This window comes from Pelophylax lessonae (genome assembly GCF_965119305.1).
Source record: "Pelophylax lessonae genome assembly, chromosome: 3".
Taxonomy (NCBI): domain Eukaryota; kingdom Metazoa; phylum Chordata; class Amphibia; order Anura; family Ranidae; genus Pelophylax; species Pelophylax lessonae.
The window spans coordinates 484,009,185-484,026,556 of NC_138770.1; the positions used below are offsets into that span (position 1 = coordinate 484,009,185).

General features: G+C 48.7%; 1 protein-coding gene across 1 annotated transcript in view; it reads left to right on the top strand.

Moving 5' to 3' along the window:
• The window catches only part of MTR (5-methyltetrahydrofolate-homocysteine methyltransferase), a 1,642,758-nt gene that overhangs the window by 450,491 nt on the left and 1,174,895 nt on the right, over window positions 1-17,372 (top strand). Inside the window, exon 10 of the mRNA XM_082249226.1 lies at window positions 4,516-4,577. Within this exon, the coding sequence (XP_082105352.1) occupies window positions 4,516-4,577 (62 nt within the window). The remainder of the gene's footprint in view (window positions 1-4,515; window positions 4,578-17,372) is intronic.

Below are 17,372 nucleotides of genomic sequence, written 5' to 3' on the forward strand. Positions count from 1 at the left end.
TGCGTCTCCGGTGAATTCGCGCTGGACTGCGGCCCCTAAGGTGGACCACACTGTATCCAGGTTAAATATAGCAACTCTGATGCCCACGGAGGATTCTTCTGTGTTTGAGGACCCGGCGGATAGGCAGGTGGAGTCTCTTACCCGCCACTCCTATCTTGTGGCAGGTTCCTTGATGAAACCCGTGTTCGCCTCAGTAATTGTCTCTCAGGCTGTGGTGGAGTGGACTGAGTTGCTAAGACGCACCCTTGTGGCTGATTCCGCCCCTCCTGCTACTCTGGAGATGGTGGACCAAATTATTCAGGCTGTTTTATACCTGTGTGACGCGGCCTTGGATGAGGCCCCTTTAGTCTCACGCTTATCTGCAGTCGCAGTGACGATCCGTCACATCGTGTGGTTGAAAAGCTGGTCGGCCGATCAGTCTTCCAAGAAGACGGTATCTGACATCCCTTATGCAGGGAATCCCCTTTTTGGGGACTCCCTGGACGAATTGGTGAAGCGGGGCCCTTCCTTTAAACCTAACCAGGGGTCCTTTCGTGCCTTCCAGGCACAAGACAAGGGCAAATCCTTCAAGGCCTCTGGTGGCCAGAAGAAGCCTTGGGCGGGAAAGGCAAAAGCCGCCCAGTCCGCCTCGACCTGAAGGGGCACCCTCACCTGTTTCAGGGGTGGGGGGACGTCTGCGCTGTTTCCCGAACTTTGGCTGGCCAAGATTCAAGACAGATGGGTTCAGGAACTCATTCGGTCAGGGTACAAGATCGAATTTCAATTGCACCCAGCAGACAGATTCTTTCCCTCAAATCTTCATTTGACCTCAGATCGTTTCCAAGATCTCCAACGGGCGGTTCAGGATCTCCTCGCCCAGGGGGTGTTCGTCCCGGTGCCACATCGGGACCAGTTTCGGGGTTTTTACTCAAATCTGTTCACGGTGCCGAGAAAGGAGGGCAAGGTGCGTCCAATTCTGGACCTAAAGTTTCAGAACCGCTTCGTGCGGGTTCAAAAGTTCCGCATGGAATCCCTCAGAACGGCGGTGGCCTCCCTGAGTCCAGGAGATTTCCTGGCTTCCATCGACCTCAAGGATGCGTATTTACACATCCCCATCTACAAAGGTCATCAGAGGTACCTTCGATTCGCAATCGCGGAGAAGCATTATCCGTTTGTGGCGTTGCCTTTCGGTCTCGCTTCAGCTCCAAGGGTGTTTACAAAAGTGTTTGCTCCTGTCCTGGCCCTGTTGTGGGCGCAGGGGATTGCAATCCTTGGGTATCTGGACGATCTTCTGTTACGGTCAAGTTCCAGTGCCAAGTAGATACATATTCGCCAGCACACCAAGGATCTTGCGAAAGCAGTCCAAAAAACTTTATGCAAGATAAGATCACATCAGAAAAGTATAGTGCTACGTTTCGGAGCCGCACAGGACCCCTTCGTCAGGCATGTGTTCCAGTGCCACTCTGTTGCACGACCTGTCAACCACGGTTCAGATGCTCCAGGAGTTCGGGTGGGCCATCCATTTTCAGAAGTCGACATGGTCTCCTTCTGTTCGCCTCACTTACCTGGGGATGGTTCTGGACTCCACCCAGGCGAAGGTCTTCCTGCCAGAGGACAAACTCCGGACTCTGCAGAACGAGGTCAGTTCCCTCAGGGACAACAAGTCCTCATCGCTCAGGACCTTCATGCGGTCCCTGGGCTTGATGGGGTCAGCCTTCGAGGCGATACTATTTGCACAGTTCCACACACGATCTCTGCATGCAGAGATTCTGGCCAAGTAGGACAGACGTCCTCATTCCTTGGAAAGGAGGATCTCTTTGAGCCGCCAAGTCAGAGAGGATCTTCTGTGGTGGCTCCAGGAAATCCTTCCGGTCGTTGTTATGGAAGGTGGTCACCACGGACGCCAGCCTGTCAGGCTGGGGTGGCGTTCTGGGCAATTTGTCTGCCCAGGGCACTTGGTCGGAGGAGGAATCCTCCCTACCGATAAATGTCTTGGAACTGCGAGCGATCAGACTGTTTGCTCTGTTGGTCAGCCGAGACGCGGGTCTTGGCGATTTTGGCAGTTCACATTTCAGGTGTGGAGAACTGGCAGGCTGACTATCTGAGCCATCAGAACCTGGACCAGGGGGAATGGTCCCTACACCCGGAGGGGTTTCAGATGCTTTGTGCGCGATGGGGATCCCCGAACGTGGATCTGTTCGCGTCTTGTCTAAACAAGGTGGGTAGGTTTGTGGCAAGAACACGCGACCCTCTGGCAGACGCCTCGGACGCGTTGGTAGTGCCTTGGAATCGGTATCGCCTGATTTATGACTTCCTCCCGATTCAGTTGTTGTCCAGGTTCCTTCACAGGTTGGTCTCGGAACCGAGGTTGGTGATTCTAGTGGCCCTGGACTGTCCGCGCCGGTCTTGGTACGCGGACATCATGCAACTGGTCGTCGAGCCTCCCTGGCGGCTCCTGTTACGGAGGGGCCGATCTTCCATCCTGCTTTACAGTCGCTGGCTTTAATGGCGTGGCTGTTGAAAGCCAGGTCTTGAGAGATCGGGGTCTCTCGTCGGCGGTCAACCCTACCCTACTCAATGCTAGGAAGGCTTCGTCCGGTAAGATTTATTACCGTACCCAGAAGGCTTATTTTGCCTAGTAGGAATCGCAGGGTTTCCATCCTCGCTCCTATTCGGTGGCAAGGGTATTAGCCTTCCTGTAATCTGGTGTGGACCAGCGTCTTGCGCTGACCACTATTAAGGGTCAGTTATCTGCGCTGGCCATTCTTTTCCAGCGCTGCCTTGGCGTCAAATTCCTTGATCCGCACCTTTATTCAAGGTGTGCGTCATCTGGCTCCCCTTACCCTTGCCTCCTTGGGACTTGAATTTGGTTCTGTCCATTTTGTAACGTCCTCCATTTGAAAACATCCGGGAGATTCCTCTGCCTGCGCTGTCATGGAAAGTTGCCTTTCTGGTGGCGATCACATCTGCTCGCAGAGTGTCGGAGTTGGCGGCCCTGTCTTGCCGCCCCCCTTACCTGTTTTTTCTTAGGGATAAGGTGGTCTTGCGACCCCATCGATCTTTCCTTCCAAAGGTGGTGTCCGATTTTCATCTCAATGAGGACATTGTTTTGCCTTCGCTGTGTGGGAATCCTAAGCATCCTAAAGAGTTTGCCTTGCATTCCTTGGATGTAGTCCGGGCGATCAGGGTGTACCTGTCGTCTACTGAATCCTTCAGGAAGTCGGATTCTCTTTTTGTCCTTCCTGAGGGACCTTGGAAGGGTATGGCTGCGTCTGAGGCAACCATTTCTAAATGGATCAGACAGACGATTGTACAGGCTTATTCGCTTAGGGAACGGGTTCCGCCCTTCCCTGTCACGGCACACTCTACCAGAGCGGTGAGTGCGTTTTGGGCCTTCCACCATCAGGTGTCTGTGTCCCAGGTGTGCAAAGCGGCGACCTGGTCGTCCGTGCACACCTTTGCAAAATTTTACAAACTTGATGTTTTGGCATCGGCAGATGCCTCCTTTGGCCGCAAAGTTCTGAGTGCCTTAGGGGGAGACATGGCATTTTTTCGCCTGTCCACTCCTGTTGGGGTTTTTTACCCTTTGGTTACTTTGCTTTCCTGGGTTTGTTCGCTCCTGTTGAGCTTTCCTGTTACCCAGGGGAAGGGAACCAGAAGACAGGTCCGGCATCGGCCGAGCACACAGCAGGATCGCAGGGGAAGGGGAGTTTTAAAATATAAAACAGATTTCCATGCAAAACAATGTACCACTTTTAGCACAGAAATCCGGACATAATCGGACCGCTAGGGAGGTTAATGGTCATTATAGAGGACAAGGGGACACTCCACGTCTGGAGGAAAATAGATTTAACCTCCACAAAAGCTCTGAAAATATGGAATACACTCCCCTAGAGGACTAGTTCTGGACAGCTTAGTAGATTGTTTAAAAAAAAAAAAAAAGCTGGATGCATTTCTGAATGCACAAACTGTAACTGGATACTACCATTTATAGGTAATACCAAGGGTAGTTACAGGGGATATCCAATTACCTCCTAGGGGATCAGAAATTATTTCCCTATGCTGGAACGAGTTAGATCATGTTTTTTTTGTTGTTATTTTTTTTGGGGGGGGGGGGGGGGTTGTCTTCATTTCATTGGTTGAACTAGGTGGACTTTTGTCTTTTCTTCAACCTGTATGGTTGGTTTACATGGAACTGTGTTACTATTGTGTGACATGAAAAGTACATCCATTTCCCCTGTACACAAGTCTTTTGATCCCGATGCTTGTTTCAACTAAGCACTTGGTCCTGTGTCGGGAGCTGGTTCCTTTGTGATTTGCATGGTTTTGAAACTCCTGCAAATATCAGTATATTTGCACATAACGAATTAGCATGGAATTCTATGGTCACAGCATACACTATTATTTTATAACATCATTGCAATATTAAAATGAATAGTTATTCATGTAAGCATGTGTAGCATATAAAAGGTAAAAATCTTGGTAATACGCTTGTTTAGACATCTATTAACATCATAAATCTTCATTATTCCATAGGTCTGCCGAACACATTTGGGGGTTATGATGAGACACCAGAGGTAACTGCTAAGCACATTAAGGTGTGTAACTGTCATATATTGCTCTATTAATTGCCAGCTATGGTCACTGTTTTGTGTAGTGCATGAGGACTTTAAGATATTTATTAAATTGCCATGCAAAAAAGATCATTCTGCAGGTATTTAATATGTAATGTTTAAAAATGTTTTTTCTCTTTCATTGATGATCATCTTAATCATTGGGTTATACTGCCCACTACAGGAGTAAGACACTAGGCAGAAAAAAAGACTCACTACACCTATGGGCAGTCCCTGTCTCCGCTATAGGTACTCAGTTTTTTTTTCTGCCTTGTTAAGAGCAAGGGCCTCTTTCCTTGCTGGGATCTTACAATTTTCCTGGCAATTTTTTCCTTTTTAAATTGATTTTTTTCTAATTGTTCCCTGCGGGATCTACAATCAACTGCCAGACTTGGCGACGGGCTGGATAATCTAGAATCAGTGGTCATCCTAGTCTGGCCAGCGAGCATGGACAGACCTTAGCTCTGTGCTTGGTCGGCAGCAAAATAGCCCCACCGGACGGGGGCTGGCCTGCGAGTTAAACGTCTCACGAGGTCGCATATGACTGGGTTTTGGGCTGCGTTACAGCATTCCTCCCGGCCGACAGCCCCCCCCCCCTCCACATTTCAATGGAGAGAATGTTCTGTTTGGAGCAGTGCCCCCCTGGTTCCTGGTATGTTGTCATTTTTCCCCTCTCCCCCTGGAGGGTCTTGGGGTGGTTTGGACTCCCCGGTTCTCCTTCTTCCTGTTAGGCACCCCCCCCCCTCATCTGTGTCCTGTGTTCTATGTTGGCCATATAGCCCCCCCATCCCCCCCCCTCCACCTATGCTGGGATTGTGGGGTGGTCTGGCCTACCTGCTGGGGTAGGGTACTGTACTGGCAATGGGGGCAGGGGGTATGCCTCTCGGGAATGGGCAATCAGGGGGGTGGGGCTGTACCTGATGGGGGCACCTGCCAGGGCCCCCTTCTTGCATGGGCCTTATTCTGAGGCCTAGGAATCCCTGGGAGGCCTCACGGTGCCTCCATGTTGTAGCATGTGTGCTGTAATGCACAGCGGCTATGTTTCTGTATTCCGGTGATTTTGCGGTAGTCCGGCATTAGAAATAGCAGTGGCCATGACAGCGGAGCCTTTCTGGGTGGCAATTTCAGCTGTGGGAGCCCCTCCTCATCCCCTGGTGCTGACTCCTGGGTCTCTTCATTCCCTGGACACCACACGTGGAGAGCAGTTTATTCCGGTGCTTGTTCTGCGAGGTAGTGAGGCTTGTGGGGTCCTCTCCCTCTCTGCTGCTGGATCCATTGGTGCTCTGTTTCTGCCGACCGGGTAGTGCTGCCAGAACGGTGGGGGTGCCCCTTAGCAGTGTTTTTTTTTTTTTTGGGGTCCCCCTATAGATTCATGGAGTCCTTGGCGCACGTTTTCCCATCTGACCCCCCTCTGAGGCTTCGAGGCCCTCCGGGTCTCAACCATCCATTGATGCACTGACAACAGTTCTGGAGTCCTTTGTGTCCCGGGTGGAGGTGGTTTTTTGGCGGTGGACTAGCAAAAAGCGCCCCCGCCTTCCCGTACCTGATCTCTCTCCTCACATCCTGAATCTGACTCGGCTGACGTGGTTCACCCTGCTGGGACTGCGACCACGCGCCCTGAATTCTCAAATAGTGAGTATGATTCCTCTACACCTGTTGCGCACGAAAAGGCGCCGGTGGATGCACTGATTGTATTTGTGCCTAAGACTTTAAAGGTGGAGAACGCAGCTGAAGCTGCAGAGGAGGCACCAGTTCCCTTTGGCACTCAAAAGCCATCCAGAGCCGCAAAGGTGTTTCCTTTCCCCTCCTATTTTGACAGAATTGTGGCAAAAGAGTGAGGAGCGGCCAAAACTTCCCCTAGTAGTCCTTAAGCAATTTGCTATGCGGTACCCCTATGAGAAGTCCCTTCTTAAAAAGTGGACTGTTCCATTGGGGATGGATCCTCCAGTTTACAGATAGAACAAGGCAACCATGATTTAGGTTGGGCACTTAGACCGGTGTTCACCATTGCTCTGGTGTTACAAACTCTGACCAAGTGGGCTAAACTTTTATGCCGTGACCTGAAGGGGGAGCACCTCCCCCCTGCCTTTGCCAGTTGGTCCAGGTGCTGCAGTTTATCTGTGATTCCTCTTTTGGATGCGGCTCCCCTGCTTGCTAGACTATCTGTATCGACAGTGGTCCTTAGGCGTGTTTTGTGGCTCAAATGTTGGTCTGTGGACCAGACTTCTAAAAAGGCCTTAACTGATCTTTCTTTTCAAGGATACTGCCTGTTTGGAGCTACCCTGGCTGACAACATTAGGGTCTCTCAGGGGGGGAAGAGTACCTTTCTTCCGCAGGCTAGTAAGGGCAAGGATCCTTGTCATAGACGTGACCCGTCCTTCTCGCCTCACAAGTTTTTTTTCCGTCCCTCAGGTTCGAATGACAAGGGATCCAAATGACCTTGGTCTGGCAAGTCGAGAGCGGGCTTCTAGAGACCTGCAGACAAAGCTCATTCGGCATGAAGGAGCACCCTTACCCATGTCTGGGGTGGGGGTATGTCTTCGCTGGTTCCCAGACCCGTGGACTTCCTTGTTACAAGACAAGTGGGTCCACAAATTAATACGGTCCAGCTATAAAATCGAGTTTTGTTCTTACCCTCCGGAAAGGTTCTTTCCTTCCAATGTGTGCCTGTCCCTGGACTGCTTACAGGCTCTCTTTGGGGCGGTGCAAGACCTGGTATTTCAAGGGGTGATTGTTCTGGTTCCAAGTTCGGAACGTTTTCAGGGTTTTTTTTTTAACCTGTTTACAGTTCCCAGGAAGAAGGGCAAGGTGCGTCCAATCCTGGACCTTAAGGCACTGAATTGCTTTGTGTGGGTTCAGAATGGAGTATATTCGCACAGTGGTGGCATCAGGGGGATTTCCTTTCCTCTATCGACATCAAGGACGCTTACCTACACATTCCAATATGTGTCTGTCATCAGCGCTTCCTCTGCTTTGCCATGGGAATGGAGCATTATCAGTTTGTGGTGTTGGCCCTGGTGCTGCCATTTGTTATATCAGCAGTGGATCACGGTACTGGGCTACTTGGACAACCTTCACCTGCGAGCAGAGTCCTTTACTGGGTTGGTGGACAACGTGAAAATCGCTATACGGACTCTGAGGGAGTAAGGCTGGCTGCTAATTTTTCAGAAGTCTCCCTGATTTCTTCCACAAAGTTGGACTATCTGGGTCTGACTCTGGACTCGGCTCTAGCCAGAGTGTTCCTTCCTCTCGACAAACTCCAGAAATTTCATGCTGCAATAAATTTCCTGCTGTCCAGCAGGTGGTCTTACTTCCGGACGTGCATGTGGGTGTTGGGCCTGATGGTCTCTACCGTCGAGGTGGTTCCGTTTGCACAGTTCCGTACAAGGTCCCTGCAAAGGGAGATTCTGGCCAAATAGGACAAATATCCGCCTGAGCCGGGGAACAAAAGGGTCCCTGATCTGGTAGCTTAGTTATCCGGTACTTCGACAGGGCAAATCCTTTCTCCCCTTGTATTGGACGGTGGGCGCCACAGATGCCAGCCTGTCTGGATGGGGAGGCGTCCTAGGTTGAAACTCTGCTTGGGGGGGTCTGGACACTGGAAGAGTACACATTCCAGGGGTGGAAAACTGGCAGGCAAGACTGTCTGTCGGCAGGCATTGGATCAGGGGAAGTGGTCCCTTCATCTGGAGGTGTTTAATCAGCTGTGTCTCCAGTGGGGCACCCCTGAGGATGATCTGTTGTCAACAACAAAAAGGTGCAGAGCTTTGTGGCACGGTCACTGGTTCCTCTGGCTGACACCACAGATGCGTTGGTGGTCCCATGGGGCCAGTATCTTCTGATTTACGCCTTTCCTCTTTTCCAGCTTCTGCCGAGACTCCTGCACAAGATTGAGGCAGAAGGGATTTCGGTCATTTCAGTGGCTCCAGATTGGCCTCACCAGTCTTGGTACACCAACCTGATGCGGCTGGTTGCCGACATCCCTTGGAGACTACCTCTCAGGAAGGATCTGCTGTACCTTCTTCGATCCTGCTTTACAGTCACTGGCTTTGACAGCTTGGCTGTTAAAAGACAGGTGCTGAAGGATAGGGGTTTGTCTGCGTTGGTGATTCCAACACTGTTAAAGCCAGGAAGTCTACCTCTAGGAAGATATATCCTGGTACATTCCCTGGTGTGAGGCTCTTGGGATTCACCCTCGCTCTTTTTTAAGCGGCTCTGGTCTTGACCTTCCTTCAATGTGGGGTTGAGCAGAAATTCGCTTTGAGTACCATCAAGGGCCAGGTGTTGGCCTTGGCTGTCTTTTTTCATTGACCTTTGGCCCATGCACTCCCTGGTGCGTACCTTTCTTCAGGGGGTTTGACACTTGGCTTCTCCAGTCTGGTGTCCGTTACCGCCTTGGGACCTCAACTTGGTACTTTATTCTCCAGAAGCCTTCCTTTGAAAAGCTTTGGGCGGTTCCCCTGCTTACACTGTACTAGAAGGTGGCTTTTTTGGTGGCAATCACCTCTGCGAGTGTCGGAATTGGCAGCGTTTTCTTGTCATTCACCTTACTTGGTGGTTCATAGATAAGGTGGTGCTTCGCCCCTGTCCGTCGTTCCTTCCAAAGGTTGTCTCTGATTTCCATTTGAACAAAGACATTGTGTAGTCTTCCCTGTGTCCCAGACCAAAAAATCCTAAGGACGTTGCTTTGCATGCCCTAGATGTGTTTGGGGCAATTGGGGTGTACTTGGCGGCTACGGAGTCTTTTAGGAAGTCAGACTTACTATTTGTGCTCACAAATGGGCCCCAGAAAGTACTGTCCGCTTTCTCTGCGATGAGATCTCTCCGGATTGATCAGACAGACGGTGACTCAATAAAGGGCCAGGTTCCTCCTTTCAAGGCGCACTCTACTCGGGCTCTCAGTGCTTCCTGGGCCTTCTGTCATCAGGCGTTAGTGACACAGGTTTGCAAGGCGGCCACCTGGTCATCAGTGCACACTTTCACAAAGCTTTATAAAGTGGATGTGTCGGCATCTGCGGATGCTTTCTTTGGCCACAAGGTTTTGCAGGTTGCTGTTTAGAGGACCTAGTCCTCTTTGAGGGTATAATGTTTTTTTCAGGTGGGCTCCAGTTGTTTTTTGGTTGAGCTCCTGTTAGCTGGTTGGCTATGGATTAGCCTTGGAAATTTTTTCTTGTTGTTCCCACTCCTCATGTTTGACACTGCTTTGGGACGTCCCAATGTTCAAGAAGATCAGGAGCTGTGTCCGTCAATGAACGAAAGAGAAAATGGGACTTTTGTCTTACCGTAAAATCGATTTCTCTGATGTTCATTGACGGACACAGCACCCACCCATCTGTTTAGCTGTAATTCTTCTTCTGACTGTAACAAAACTGAGTACCTATAGCAGAGAGGGGGAGTATACCCCCTGGGACTGCCCATAGGGGTAGTCTGTCTTTTTTTTTCTGCCTAGTGTCCTACTCCTATAGGGGGCAGTATAACCCAATGGTTAAGAAGATCAGGAGCTGTGTCCGTCAATGAACATCAGAGAAATTGCTTTTACGGTAAGACAAATGTCCAATTTTTGTAATATTTACAGGTGCATCTCAAAAAATTAGAATATCAAAAAGTTAATTTATTTCAGTAATTCAGTGATATATTTCAAGCATTTCTTTCTTTTAATTCTGACAAATATGGCTTACAGCTAGTGAAAACCCATAATTCAGTATCTCAGAAAACTGATTATCACATAAGACCATATATATATATATATATATATATATATATATATATATAAAATAATACAGAAATTTCCACAAGGAGGGTAAGCCACTAAAGGTCGTTGCTAAAGAAGCTGGCTGTAAAGAGTTCTGTATCCAGGCATATTAATAGAATGTTGAGTGAAGAAAAATGTGTGTAGAAAAAGGTGCTCAAGCAACAGGGATAACTATAGCCTTGAGAGGATTGTAAAGCAAAGGCCATTCAAGAATTTTAAGTAGTGTGCTGGTGTCAGTGCTTCAAGAGCCACTGCACACATATCCACTCCTGAACCAGAGAAAACGTCAGAAATGTCTTACCTGGGCTAAGGAGAAAAAGGACTGAACTGTTGCTCAGTGGTCCAAAGTCCTCTCTTCGAATGAAAGTACAGTTTGCATTTAATTTGAAAATCAAGGTCCCAGAGTCTGGAGGAAGAGTGGAGAGGCACAGAATCCAAGTTGCATGAGGTCTAGTGTGAAGTTTCCACAGTCAATGATGATTTGAGGGAGCCGTGTCATCTGCTTGAGTTGGTCCACTGTGTTTCATCAAGTCCAAAATCAGCGCAGTCCTCTACCAGGAAATGATAGAGCACTTCATGCTTCCCTCTGCTAACCAGCTTCATGGAGATGCTAATTTCATTTTCCAGCAGGACTTGGAATCTGTCCACAATGCCAAAAGTACTGATACCTGATTTAATGATCATGGTATCGCTGTGTTTTATGGGCCAGAAATCTCGCCTGACCTATAACCCACAGAGAATCTGTGGGGTATTGTCAAGAGGCAGATGAGACACCAGACCCAACAATTGAGACAAGCTGAAGTCCACTATCAAAGCAACCTGGGCTTCCATAACACCCCAGCAGTGCCATAGGCTGATCGCCTCAATGCCATGCCACATTGATGCAGTAACGTATGTAAAAGGTGCCCTGGCCATGTATTGTGTGTATACTATACTGTACATGGACATACTTTTAACCACTTAACGGACCGCACGCCATGTATTTCCATCGGTACTTTGAGATAGCTGCCATAACCCTGGTATTTTATTTAACGACGGGCGGTCCGCTTTAACATAAGGGTGGTCCCAGCGGTGGATTCGCCACGAGATCACCTTCATGGGTGGCAGGAGAGGTGCCCCTCCTGCCACTTCCTGGTCATTTTCCCCACTTACCGGAGCCTTCGGTAGCAGGGAAAACTATCCGGTCCACTCTCCCCTCAGGCAGGAAGTCGAGTGAGGGCAAGATGGCCCCCCTTAACTCTATGGCCTTCGAGGACCGGAGCGACGTCATACGTCACGTCCTAGCAACGACCTTAAAGAGCCCATTTTTTTTTTTCATCATAAAATTACTTTTCTCTACCGTTCATTGACAGACGTCACCACACCTATGGGGCAGTCCCTGAAGGCATTCACCCATTCACTCTGCTATAGGATTCAGTTTTTCTGCCTAGTTTAGGAGTAGGACCTAGTTCCAAGCTGGGACTTAAGTCTTAGCTTGTTTATTTTAAAGGGAACATTTGTTAAAATTTAAATTTAGCTAGTTATGTTCCTGAGAGAACTGCAATCAACAGCCGGACTGGGTTTCAGATTGGATATCCTAGATCAGTGTTTCTCAACTCCGGTCCTCAGGGCACACTAAGGCCCATTTCACACAACGTCAGTTGTCATCCGTTTTTCGTCAGTTGTTATCCGTTTTTCGTCAGTTGTTATCCGTCTTTCATCCGTTGTCATCCGTTTTTACATAGAGATGCATTGATGTCGGTTTTTCATCCGTCAACGGATGGATGAAAAACGGACAAACGGACAGCGTGTGTGAAAGGGGCCTAACAGGCCAGATTTTAAGTATTACCTTGGGGAGATGCAGACTAGAATACTGCAATCACTGAGCAGCAAATGATATCACCTGTGATGTTTTTCTGTTATCTTGCAAACCTGGCCTGTTAGTGTGCCTTGAGGACCGGAGTTGAGAAACACTGTCCTAGATCCTTCATGTCTCCCAGTCCAGCCAGCGAGCACGTGCAGGTTATAGCCCTGCTCTAGACTTCTCCACGACATAGCCCCAATGGACAGGGGCTGACCCGTGAGTGAAAACCTCGCCGGGGACGCACACGACCTGGTTCAGCCTGAGTCGCAGCGTGCCCCTTGGCCATCAGCACCCCCACTCCTAGTAGAGAGGTAGTTTGCCCAGAGTGGCGCCCACCCAATTTTCCTTGGTATGGTGTATTGTCCCCCCCATAGCTTTGGCGGTCTTGGGGTGGACTTGGGCCCCTCCTTGGGATGGATAGACCCCTGGGTTTTCTTCCATTTTCCCCAGTCCCTCTAACAGTCAAGAGGGGGGGGGCGGGACGTACTTGGAAAGCTGTGTTTCCAGGGGACCTGGACTCTGATAGAGTCCAGACTTCCAATCAATATTCTGGAAGCGATTAAGCTTTGCTTGAGTCACTGGACAAATTGTCTGCATGGTTGTCGAGTCTGGGTTCAATCAGACAATACCACAGACGTGGTTTACGTCAATCATCAAGTGGGCACCAAGAGTGTCCTGGTGGTCCAGGAGGGGGCTGAGATCTTAATATGGGAAGAACATTTTATTACAGCCCTCTCCGCCGTGCATATACCCGGAGTGGAGAACTGGCAGGTGTATTACTTAAGTCGTTACGTGTTCGATCAGGGGGAATGGTCCCTGCACCCAAAGGTGTTTCACCTATTGTGTGTCTGGTGGGGGACACCCAATGTAGACCTTTTCGTTTCTTGGCTCAACGAGCAGGTACAGAGGTTTATAGCAAGGTCTGGGTATCCTCTGGCCGACACCACAGATGCACTGGTGGCTCCTTGGGGTCAGTATCGGCTGATCTATGTGTTTCCTCCACTGAGACTTCTGCAGAGGCTTCTGCACAAAATAGAGGTGGAAGAGATTCCGGTCATTCTGGTGGCCACAGACTGGCCTCGCCGGTCTTGGTACGCAGATCCGGTAAGGTTGGTCGCCAATACTTCTTGGAGACTTCCTCTCAGGGAAGATCCGTTGTCTCAAGGTCCAATCTTCCATCCTCCTTTACGGTCGCTGGCTTTAATAGCATGGCTCTTGAAAACCAGGTGTTGAAGGATAGGGGGTCTTTCTGACTCGGTGATTCCTACACTGTTGAAGGCTTTAAAATCTACCTCAAGGAAGATCTATCTTTGTACGTGGAAATTGTACATCTCATGGTGTGAATCGATTAAGCTGCATCCACGCTCCTTTTCAGTGTTTAGGACAGTGACTTTTCTCCAGAAAGGGGTTGAGCAGCGGTTGGCCTTGGGTTCTATTAAAAGCCAGGTGTCGGCTTTGGTGGTGTTTCTTCAACACCCTTTAGGTACGCATTCTTTGATTCACACTTTTATCCAGAGAGTTCGTCATGTGGCTCCTCCGATACAGTCCCCGTTACCTCCGTGGGATCTTAACTTAGTACTGTCTGTTCTTCAAAAACTTCCCTTTGAAAACTTAGGGATGTTCCTCTGCTTACATTGTCACAGAAGGTAGTCTTTTTGGTGGTTATTGCCTCTGCCTCAGAGTGACTGATTTGGCGGCGCTGTCCTGCCATTCTCCTTCTCTGGTGGTCCACAGAGATTAAGTGTTACTTGGACCTAATCAGTCGTTTTCTTCCTTAGGTGGTTTCTGATTTCCATTGAACGAAGACCTTGTGCTGCCTTCACTCTGTCCGAAGCCCAAGCATCCCAATGAAATTGCCTTGCATTCTTTGGCTGTGATTCGGGCAATTAGGGTTTGCCCGTCTGTTACTTAGTCTTTCAGGAAATCGGACTGTTTTTTTGTCCTTACGGAAGAACCTCGGAAAGGGGTTAACTGGATCTGCTGCGACTGTATCCAGATGGATCAGGCTTATTCACTAAAGGGTCAGGTTCCACCTTTCACTGTGAAGGCACATTCTACTGGGGGGGCTGAGTGCTTCTTGGGCTTTTCACCATCAGGCGTCAGTAATGCAAGTTTTCGAGGCGGCAACTTGGTCGTCTGGTGCACACGTTCACAAATTTCTACAATGTTGACATCCTCAGATGCTTCCTTTGGCCGCAATGTTTTTGCAGGCTGCTGTTTAAAAGATAATTTATTCTCTTTGAGGGTGTATGATGTTTTTGGTGAGTTCCAGTTGTTCCTGGTTGAGCTCCAGGTTACCTGGTGGGGTAAGTTTAGCTTTTGGGGATTTACGTTCTTTCTCTGCTTTGTTTTCCCACCCCTCATGCAAATACTGCTTTGGGACCTCCCAATTGTTAAGAAGAATATGGAGCTGCGTCTGTTAATGAGCCATAGAGAGAACTGGATTTTTGACTTGCCGTAAAATCCTTTTCTCTGAAGTTCATATGACAGACGCAGCACCCGCCCCTTTATTTCTGAGTGGGTTGGGGTTTTTTACTTCTGACACTGCTTGCAACAAAACTGAATCCTATAGCAGAGTGAGTGGGTGTATGCCTTCAGGGACTGCCCCATAGGCTTGGTAAAGTTTTTTCCTGCCTATTGTCCTACTCCTGTAGGGGGCAGCATAACCCAATGGTTAAGAAGAATATGGAGCTGCGTCTGTCAGAGAAAAGGACTTTACGGTAAGTCAAAAATCCAGATTTGTTTTTTAATTTATTTATTTTATTATGCTTTTTAGTGTAGATGTGAGATCTGAGGTCTTTTTGACCCCAGATCTCACATTAGAGGTCCTGTCATGCTTATTTCTATTACAAGGGATGTTTATATTTCTTGTAATAGGAATAAAAGTAATAAAAAAAAAACATTTTTTAAAAGGACAGTGTAAAAATAAAAGATAAAATTAATAGGAAAAAAAAAGTCTAAGCACCCCGTCCCCGTTGGCTCGCGCGCAGAAGCGAACGCATACGCAAGTCATGCCCACATATGTAAACTGTGTTCAAACCACACATGTGCGGTATCGCCGCGATCGTTGGAGCGAGAGCAATAATTTGAAACTTTTTTTTTTTTTATATAATATTTTATTGAAGGTTGATTAACAATACATTCAGAACATTTGAAACAGGGAAGCACAATTATATGCAAGGCTGAACATGTAAACAAAACGGTTGCCCCTAACTTGAATGCGAGAGGTGGGCATCGACACTTCATTTCACATTTTAAACTGTATAATGTTCCCATTTGGGAGAATAATCGAGCAAGGAAAAACCAACAATAGGCAGATGAAGAAAACGATAGAAAATAGAGATAAAGCTAAAGGAGGTGGGGGGAGGGGGGGAGGAAGAGAAAGAAAGGAGGGGATGGGGGGAATATTGCAGAGCGACACCGTAGTATTAGTAGCAGATGTGTCAAAGTAAGATATCCGTAAGCAAAGAGAGTAGAGCATGGAGACCCAGTATGATTATTTCAAAGATTAAGCATAAAACATAAAGACTCTCATCTAAGCCCTTATCCGGTGTTCATATGCAGGAGCCCGACGCTCCAGAACTCAAGGGAATGCCAAGGGGGGGGTATTGTCAGTGAGCGGGGTGAAGCAGGAGAGCCCGTGGTATGGAGATAGGCCGACCATTTCCGGTGGAATCGATCATGGGAGGGGAGCCTCAGTTGGCGAAGTTCTATCAAGTCCCTGCGTAGTAATATTTGCAGTTCCCCCTTAACTTCCATGATAGTGGGAGGTTCCTCAGATGTCCAATGTTTCAAGATGACTCTCCGGGCTATCATCAAACAACTTAAGAGCCAAGGCTTGCTATGTTGCAGCAAGCGCCTCTGAGGTCTGGGCAGGAGATAGAAAGTGGTCTGAGTGTCTCCAAAGAGTAAAAGGTACACATCCTTTGACAGATGTAGATCCAGCGTACGGTAGATAAAGTCTATGACCTTGTCCCAGAAGAGAGAAACCAATGGGCATAGCCATAGTTTATGAAGAAGGGATGGCATATTTTGGGTGCAGAGAGGACATTGCAATTTGTTTGGGTCTGTGGACCACCGTAGGCATGGAATGTAGGCCCCATGCATTATCTTAAGTTGTTGCTCTCTCCAAAATTCATTTTGCACAAAGATGCACGTGCCATTGTAGCCTTTTAGAATCCGAGTATGGGCTGACGGGGAGGAGAGAGCCATGTTCCATCGAGTAGCCACCTGTGAGGCTACATGGTCATAGAGTTCCATACAAAGGGAGGGATAAATGTGTGAGATTTTGTGGGGCCCCCGCTTCACCCAGGAGTCCATAATAGATGGCCAGAAACAGGCAGTGGCTGGAATGTCTAAGGAGTGAATAAAACTGATACATTGTCATACATACAGATAATGACCCCGTGGTAAATCATATTTCTGGCAAATATCTGAGAAGGGTAGAGGGAGACCTGAGCCAGGATCATACAGCTGGGAAAAGGTTGTAATGCCCCTGGCCGCCCACAAATCAAACACCTGTCCCTGCTGCGCTTGCGGAAAAAGAGGGTGCTTTTGGATAGGCATGAAACCGGAGACCCTATGAGGGGCCCCCAATTTCCTGCGAACCTCCCTCCAGGCGATAACCGTGTTTCGTAACAGAAGGTTAGTGCGCAAGTCTGGAGGGATTTATCTATGTCTGCAATGCAGCAGGGCCTTCAGGTCATAAGGTTGCACCATTTGCGAGTCCAGGTCATAGTTCGTATATCTAGAGCTGCCTGTGATCCAGTCTAAGGCCCCTCGGAGGAGGCAGGAGAGGTTGTACATCCTTATATCTGGTAGACCCACCCCTCCCTTCCATTTCGGAAGGTAGAGCTTACGCAAAGCTATGCGGGAGCGTCTACCCTGCCAAATGAAGCCCGCAATTGCCCGGTTGAGGCGCGAGATTATCCGTATGTTTCAGCAGGATGGATAACGTTTGCATGGGATATAGGAGTTTAGGAAAACTGGACATCTTAAAAAGATGGCATCTACCCCTGAGGGACAGGGGAAGTGACTGCCAGTTTTGAAGTTCGGCTACAATTTTATCCACAACAGGGGTAAAGTTTAACGAGTAGAGGGAGGATGGATGCCTTCCCACTCGAATCCTTAGGTACGCGATATGTGACTGAACTATGGAGAACGTGGAGCAAGATGCCCAATGTGG